The following is an 8012-nucleotide window of genomic DNA, read 5'->3' on the forward strand; positions in this document are numbered from 1 at the left end:
TAAAATTAACATTAGTTAACACAAAAAAATTAAAATGGATTAAAGAGGATGTTTTTTAAAAGTTATAAAAGAGAAAAATATATATTTTACAAATAAAAGGAAGGAAATATTATTTTAGCATCTTTTAAGATAGAAAAGTAGAATTTTTTCTTAATATAATTATTTCTTTTGTTAGATCTTTAATTTTATTCATAATTTATATTTTTATTATAAAGTTATGTTTTTAAAGTATATTTTTTAACTGTGGCTAAATAAATAATTAAAAAAAAAGTGGTGCCGTTATAACATACCTTATCCATTTCGTTATTACGCATAAAGGAGGCAACTCTCTTCTTCTCGAAATATAATTGAATTATAGGTTCATATGAAAGATATGTAAGGTAACAATATTCAGATTCACATCTCTAGTCAACATATATAAAATAAGTATCTTTTATTTATTAGGCCACGCCTGCAGGAACATAAACATACATGGATATAAAGCAAAGTGAAGTTGGTGTCATATTATACATAGAACTACATACAGATAAACTTCATGGAAGAGCACCGTATATCATAGTATGAAAGTATCCCTATGACCTTATTAATGGACTCTTCACATAATAACAATACCAAGTAGCTTGCTACTATTATATTCTTTATATAAACTCATCATATACATTTCTCTCAGTCATTATCACTTATTTTGTCCTCCTTTATTTCCTGCTTGTTGCCCCTGAAATACACCATAAAAAAATTATATATTATTTTATCTCTGTTGACACAATTTGAAAGATAAGAAAGAGAAGTAGAAAAAAATTGTCTGTGTATTGAAATTGTGTACAATAATATAATATACACGAATATTTATAGGTACTAAAAAAAATTAAAATAATAAAAACGTAATATTTTATAATAAATAATTCTAATAAATTTTAATATATTCTAACAAAGAGATCAGAAGAATGTTATTTGTATTACTATTATCTATGTGTACCTTGGAATTATTCTTCTTATTTTGAGACTTTTCATTAATTTTCTTTGGAGGTGGCTTAATGGAGACCGGAGCTTTGGGAGCGGTGGCACTGGCTTTGGCTACATGTTCTACTTTCTTGACAGGCCCTGATGATGGTTTCTCGATTTTGATTGATGATGGTTGTGCTTGTGCCATTTTCACACTATAAGAAAAGAGTTTCTCACCTTAGTTGGATCACTGCTATGTATTTTCTACTATACTAGGTACATCCATTTATAGGTGATGAGATTAATTAGAGCATATTTTTACACCAATTTGTTACTACTGTAGTAGAGAATAAAATTGAAGCGTCATATTACGGATAAGTTCATTATTGTTGTATGTACGCAGCATCTGATGCTTAGCTAGCTTCACCCTAAGGCATATTTCGAAGATATTATTATTATTATTATTATTATTATTATTATTATTATTATTATTATTATTATTATTATTATTATTATTATTATTATTATTATTATTATTATTATTATATTATTATTATTATTATTATTATTATTATTATTTATTATTATTATTATTATTATTATTATTATTATTATTATTATTATTATTATTATTATTATTATTATTATTATTATTATTATTATTATTATTATTATTATATTATTATTATTATTATTATTATTATTATTATTATTATTATTATTATTATTATTATTATTATTATTATTATTATTATTATTATTATTATTATTATTATTATTATTATTATTATTATTATTATTATATTATTATTATTATTATTATTATTATTATTATTATTATTATTTATTATTATTATTATTATTATTATTATTATTATTATTATTATTATATTATTATTATTATTATTATATTATTATTATTATTATTATTATTATTATTATTATTATTATTATTATATTATTATTATTATTATTATTATTATATTATTATTATTATTATTATTATTATTATTATTATTATTATTATTATATTATATTATTATTATTATTATTATTATTATTATTATTATTATTATTATTATTATTATTATTATTATTATTATTATTATTATTATTATTATTATATTATTATTATTATTATTATTATTATTATTATTATTATATTATTATTATTATTATTATTATTATTATTATTATTATTATTATTATTATTATTATTATATTATTATTATTATTATTATTATTATTATTATTATTATTATTATTATTATTATTATTATTATTATTATTATTATTATTATTATTATTATTATTATTATTATTATTATTATTATTATTGTTATTGGATCATTATTCATATTCTACCATGTGGTAGGGATTGAACTGCTGAGACATGCACATGCATTAATCTCAATCCCTTCTTCTTGTTTCATTAATTAGGCCTTTCTTTTTCTTTGGTTGGTAACAACTAAAACAATCTTTTGGTAAAGGCAAGGACAGAGATATCTCATCATGCATATATGCATGTCATTATCCAAGAACCTAAAGAAAAATATAATTGATGTGCATTTAACTTTAATTGTTTAATGTAAAACCCTTTTTTATGAGTAGCATGGGCTAAAATTTTATGAATTATAAACCTCTTAAAATGTATTAGCCCCCCCAATTTGTTGGCCAGCTTTTTATTGTTTTTATATGACACTTTAAAAGCAAAAAGACTTATAGTTTAGTAGTTAAAGAAATGGTAAGAACTATAACTTGAAGGGACCATGTTTAAGTCTCCAGAACAACCATTTAAAATAATGTTTAAAAACAACAAAATTCTTGAGTATCCAGATTTTAAATTGATGTAACAGCTCGTTTTACATAAAACACTGAAGTAATACTGTAATGACAATTTTTCCATGTAGAAAATTACTTCAGCGTGTATGCTAAATTTCTTCAAACTGGTCCCATATATTCTTGACAAGGAGAATGCTCTGTATTAAATTCAGTGAGAACAGCATAGGAATATAATAATACAGATATTTACAAATTACAACTAATATAACAGATATTTTCATGCCAAACATAACATCTTTGAATGAATCCATTTTAGTGCAGAAATAACAAAAAGAATGGGAAATTTATTTTATTTTATTTTATTTTTTAAATCTTGTCCTGGTTTGACAAATAGACAAGACAAAACACAAATGCTGACAGAATTATATGCATTTACTTGATAAAACTAAGTTACCAAATTCCAACAATAATCACATGCATAGGAAGATCCAAAACCACCTTTTTTGTGCCAGCAAAATAGACCATTGTCCTCTTACTAGATGATGAAAAAAAACTTTGGACACAAGTTTCTCTACCAATTCTGATTGCTTCATTTCATGTCAAATAATTAATAATCACAAAAAGGCATTAAAATATTCTGCTTACAATTTGAATGAATTCCCACCAGTTTTACATAAGGTGGGAAATTCAAACAAAAACCAAACTCTAAATCTGTTGATAACAATTCAAAGTCCTTATTGTTAGTCAGTGAGGCTGCCCCATCCTCAAAGCTAAATATGCGACAACTCTGTATCCAATTAACATCAGAGTCAATGTTGCAACATCTTCCCACAAATTTTCAATCCCCAAACACTTTATAGCAGGAAAGTCTCTTACTCTACAAAGCAAGCCATGTCCACAATCATACACATCATTTTCTGGATACTGAACTCCTACAAGGAGCTTATAGCAGTAGTGACTGAAGGAGACATACTTCAACCATTCTATGAAGGGGGGCATATGTTGAATGTAGTAGCCGCCGGCCAAGAGAAACACCAGCATGGTCACTGAGGCTAGAGTCGTGGCTTGCTTCACATCCATGAGGATTGCGCCGAGTGCTAGGCCTATTCCTTGGGATACAAGGACATTGAAAAGCATGATCAAGAGGGTTAGCACAAATGTCACTACTGAAGGCTTTAGTCCTCCCATCCAGTAGCTGATGCTTACAAAGATTGTAGGGAGGACAAGCTCCATTGGCAAGTCTCCGAGCATTCGTGCCACGTAGTATGAGGACAGATGGTACATTCCTGATGATCTTTCTTTCACAAGCATTGGCCTCTCCAGAGGAAATGCAAAGATAGCATTGAAGAGAGGGAAGAATCCCCAGAAAATTGAGAAGAAGAAAAGGAGTCCAACCTGTCAAAGAATGCAACATTGTTATAAGTACTAAGAAAATTTATTTTTTACAAGTATTAAAATTTGTCTACATCAAATAACATTTTAGTTGGTAATTCTTGCAATCAGTTTACTAGTTTAAGAAACTTTTAACATCTGAGAGGAAAAAAATGTAACTGCATGAATCTGCAATTTCATTACTCTCAACTTTGAGATGTTCAAACAGCACAACTGATCTCCATCTTTGAGTTGTCATATAAAAAGGAGAAAAAACAGAACATGGTTTTATATAATACCTGATCTTGTATGTGTGAGTGATCACAGTGCCACCAAAGAAGCCCTGAGAGAATGGACACAGACAAAACTTGGAAGATTCGAAGGCCAGAAAAGGATTCATGCCTTCTCTCTTGTAAACCCCTCTTAAGTAACACCTTCAATTGCTCCCACCAGGTTGTGTTCCATTGATTATCAGAACCTACCCAAGAATGATTGATGATATAATTTAGCCATGGTGTTTATACATTTGTCGATCTAACACTTATTATTGGACGAAGGGAGTAATAAAGGAAAAAGAATTCAAAGAGAGCATGAAATTTTGACTTACTTCTTGGTGTTCCTGATGATATTACTGAGTCAATATTATTTCGTTGAATCTCTTCTTTAAGAGCAGGATACAAGTTCTTCTTGTAGGATGAAATTAGGGACTGTTTGATTGATGCTTGATCCTCATGATGTTCAACATTATCGTCATGTTTGACATCAGCAACTATGCCTGCAAGCAGAGTGTAAAAGATTAATGGATGGACACTATTGACTTTTGTGGCATATGATCAAAAGTAATAGAAATTAATAGTACAATGCTTCAAGATGTTTCCACCATCATAGAATTTGTGCTTCAAATATGCTCTGCATTTAATTCTAAGAAATTGAATTCAATTTCTCATCATAATTTAAAAATCAAATGAACTTTTTTTAGTAGTCCTATAATGGCTAGTAGTGCCACACTGGGTAGGGACTTAATTGTTCATGTGGCTTGATGGCTATGTTTTTGAGAAGGAAAATTCCTCTCCCAATAAAAAAGATTCTGCTTTCAAAATAAGAATAAGTACCCCTAGCACAGCACAAAAGAAGAGAGCAAAAAGTAATGTCACTGAATAAAAAATAGAAAGAATAAAAATATGCACCTTTCTTTAATTTGATTGAAGAGGAAAAAAAGAAAAAGAAAAAGAAATTCTTCTATACAATTTTCTTATGCCAAAGAACTTATGGTTGGATTTGGAGACAAGCTAATCTCTGGGAAAATCAAATGTAATTAATAAATACAAAGCAGCTAATAGGCTAAGTAATTTCTTTTTTAAACAAACATGGACACACATACACACAGATATCTATCTATCTTTCACAAAACTTTATCTAGCCATCATGAGATTCGGACCATTTCAAACTCCTTTTACAACATAAAGTTTTTCTTGTGTTGATCTCTATCTACCAACAGAAGAAAAAGCTCACATGTCGTGAAAAATTGACCCCATTTCGGTATTATGTCTAATCAAATTACTGCTCCTAATGACCCATTATTCGTTATTAGCCATTGCTATCTATGTTTCAAACAAGTCTCACTAGCTAGCTTCAGAGAAGACCTTAAATCCTATCTCACCACCATTATTTAAAATCTTTGAAAATGAACCTTCACCTGATAGTTAATGACCACAAGTCACAAGTGTCAATCACTATCTCTTTCAATATTATCTAACTTAAAATCGCCAGATCCATATACTTATTACTTTTATATAGAAACCATATCTAAGCAAATAAAATAAGAGAAATTCTAACAACCATCAAAATTTATATTTTTTGTTATTACACAATTATCAATTTAATCTTTTTATTGTAGTTTTTTTAATTTAGTAATTTAATGATATATTTATTCTATATTTTTAAATATTAATAGCTAATTGATAGTTAAAAGTAATAAATTTTAATGACTTTCTAATATTTTTATAAAATAAATCCTTAATTAATATAATGCATGAGTGCATGTATAAGTCGAAACAGGACAAATCTGATTTGGGAAACTGGCATGCCACCACAAAATCCCACGAAAAAATCCAAGATGTTATATATATATCATGGTCGTAATCATCATCATCGCTATACTTGAATTAATTGAATAATTAATGAATATAGACCCAATAATCAAGCTAACTAAGGTCAAAATCAAATCATCACTATACTCACCATTTGCAAGGTCAAGAAGGAAATCAGCAGGGTTGACGAAGTTGAAAGCTGGCGCATACCCGATGGATTCAAGATACTCCATGACCCGACCCGATTGACCGGAATAAATCGGCTGCCCGTCACTAAGCACCACCACCTTATCAAACATCCTGTAAAGCCGGCTCGACGGCTGGTGAATCGTCGTCACCACCGTCCGGCCGCCGCGGGCGAGCCCTCGCACCACCGACACGATCAGCTGAGCCGTCGTGGAGTCCAGCCCGGACGTAGGCTCGTCGAGAAACAACAAACTAGGGTTTATCAGCATCTCAAGACCTATACTCACTCTTTTCCTCTCTCCTCCGGAGATTCCTCGGATAATCGACACTCCGCCGCCGACGGGACTGTTGCGGCACCGCGTGAGGCCGAGTTCCGCGATAAGCGCGTCTGCATGCTGAAGCTTCTCTTCCTTGGTGAGCGTCTTCGGGAGCCTCAGCATGGCGGCGTAATTTAGGGTTTCTTGGACGGTCAGGTGAGGGTAGAGTACGTCGTCTTGGGAGACGAAGCCTATCTTGCGCTTCACGGCGGCGGTGTCGTGGCGGCCGTTGTAAGTTATGGAGCCGGAAACTTTTCCGACGAGGCGACCGGCGAGCGCGGTCAAGAGAGTTGTCTTGCCGCTCCCGGACGGCCCCAGCATTGCCGTTAGCTCCCCGGGACGAGCGACGCCGGTGACGCCGCTGAGTATTTTCCTTCTGTGCTTTGGCTCTTGATGCATGAAGCAGCCATTCTTCTTTTTCCTTGGGAAGCTTATGCTGTATGATACGTCCTCAAACTATTTTGCACACACAAGAACACAAAAATCTTAGTAGCGTGATGAACACAATTTCTTCTATCATTGATTAATAATGATGATCGTAGTCGTAGTTTTGATTAATTTTATATAGAAACGATTCTTTTCTTTTTCAAAAGTTGGTTTCATAAACTTTTTAGTAGTATGAGATGAGATATTATTATGTGAGTAAATAAAATAAACTAGTCCAAGTGGTACATACAGATGTATATATAATATAAATGTGAGAAAATGAGAGAGGGAGATTAATTGATGAGTACTTTTAGAGTAATAGGACGCAAAGATTGTTGAAGAATAGAAAATCTTGTTGCTGTTGCTGCTGCTGTTGTTGTTGGTTGATGGCGTTCATCATGAATGGCATCATTGTTATTATTATTATTATTATTATCCAAACTTGGTATAACTTTGTTATTATTGGTGGCAGCACAACCCTCCACCGGTTCAGCATCACCAGGACTAATGTTGGGTGCAATATTGCTTTCTTGCTCTGGGGGCATCATTGATCAGCAAGCTAAGTATATATAAATATATATATATAGATTATTACAATGAAGTAGTTAAGATCGGATAAAGAATAAGGATGAGAGAGTATTGGAAAAGAAGAAGAATAGAAGTAGAAGAAGAAGAAGAAGAAGAAGAAGAGTCACATGAAAGAAAAGAGTAGTAGGGGTGTGTTTGTGTAAAGTGAGAGAAGGCACGAGAAGCACACAAAGATGTGTTTGGAAATGGTAACAATATATAGTCTTAGGAATGGTGCTACTGTTTCTTTAATCTTGCATTGCTGTCACTACTATTAGGTGTTGAATCATATGATGTTATTTGTTGGGCTATACTATGCTATGCTTGCTAT

At 30.7% G+C, this 8012-nt stretch overlaps 1 protein-coding gene and 1 long non-coding RNA gene across 2 annotated transcripts; both read right to left on the reverse strand.

Annotated features, from left to right (window-relative positions):
* Positions 1 to 416: 416 nt before the first annotated feature.
* On the reverse strand, positions 417 to 1291 carry LOC130951367 (uncharacterized). The gene is made up of 2 exons (XR_009073946.1): positions 977 to 1291; positions 417 to 715 (listed from the first exon to the last, which is right to left on the reverse strand). It is a non-coding gene; the product is annotated as an uncharacterized LOC130951367 (long non-coding RNA).
* Positions 1292 to 3167: 1876 nt separating this feature from the next.
* Positions 3168 to 7662, reverse strand: LOC130951629 (ABC transporter G family member 21). The gene is made up of 5 exons (XM_057880326.1): positions 7423 to 7662; positions 6337 to 7144; positions 4703 to 4870; positions 4395 to 4573; positions 3168 to 4119 (listed from the first exon to the last, which is right to left on the reverse strand). Exons 1-5 carry the CDS (start codon positions 7660 to 7662, stop codon positions 3469 to 3471), a joined length of 2046 nt encoding a protein of 681 aa, XP_057736309.1. The 3' UTR covers positions 3168 to 3468.
* Positions 7663 to 8012: the final 350 nt, after the last annotated feature.

Source organism: Arachis stenosperma, chromosome 9 (genome assembly GCF_014773155.1).
Source record: "Arachis stenosperma cultivar V10309 chromosome 9, arast.V10309.gnm1.PFL2, whole genome shotgun sequence".
NCBI lineage: Eukaryota > Viridiplantae > Streptophyta > Magnoliopsida > Fabales > Fabaceae > Arachis > Arachis stenosperma.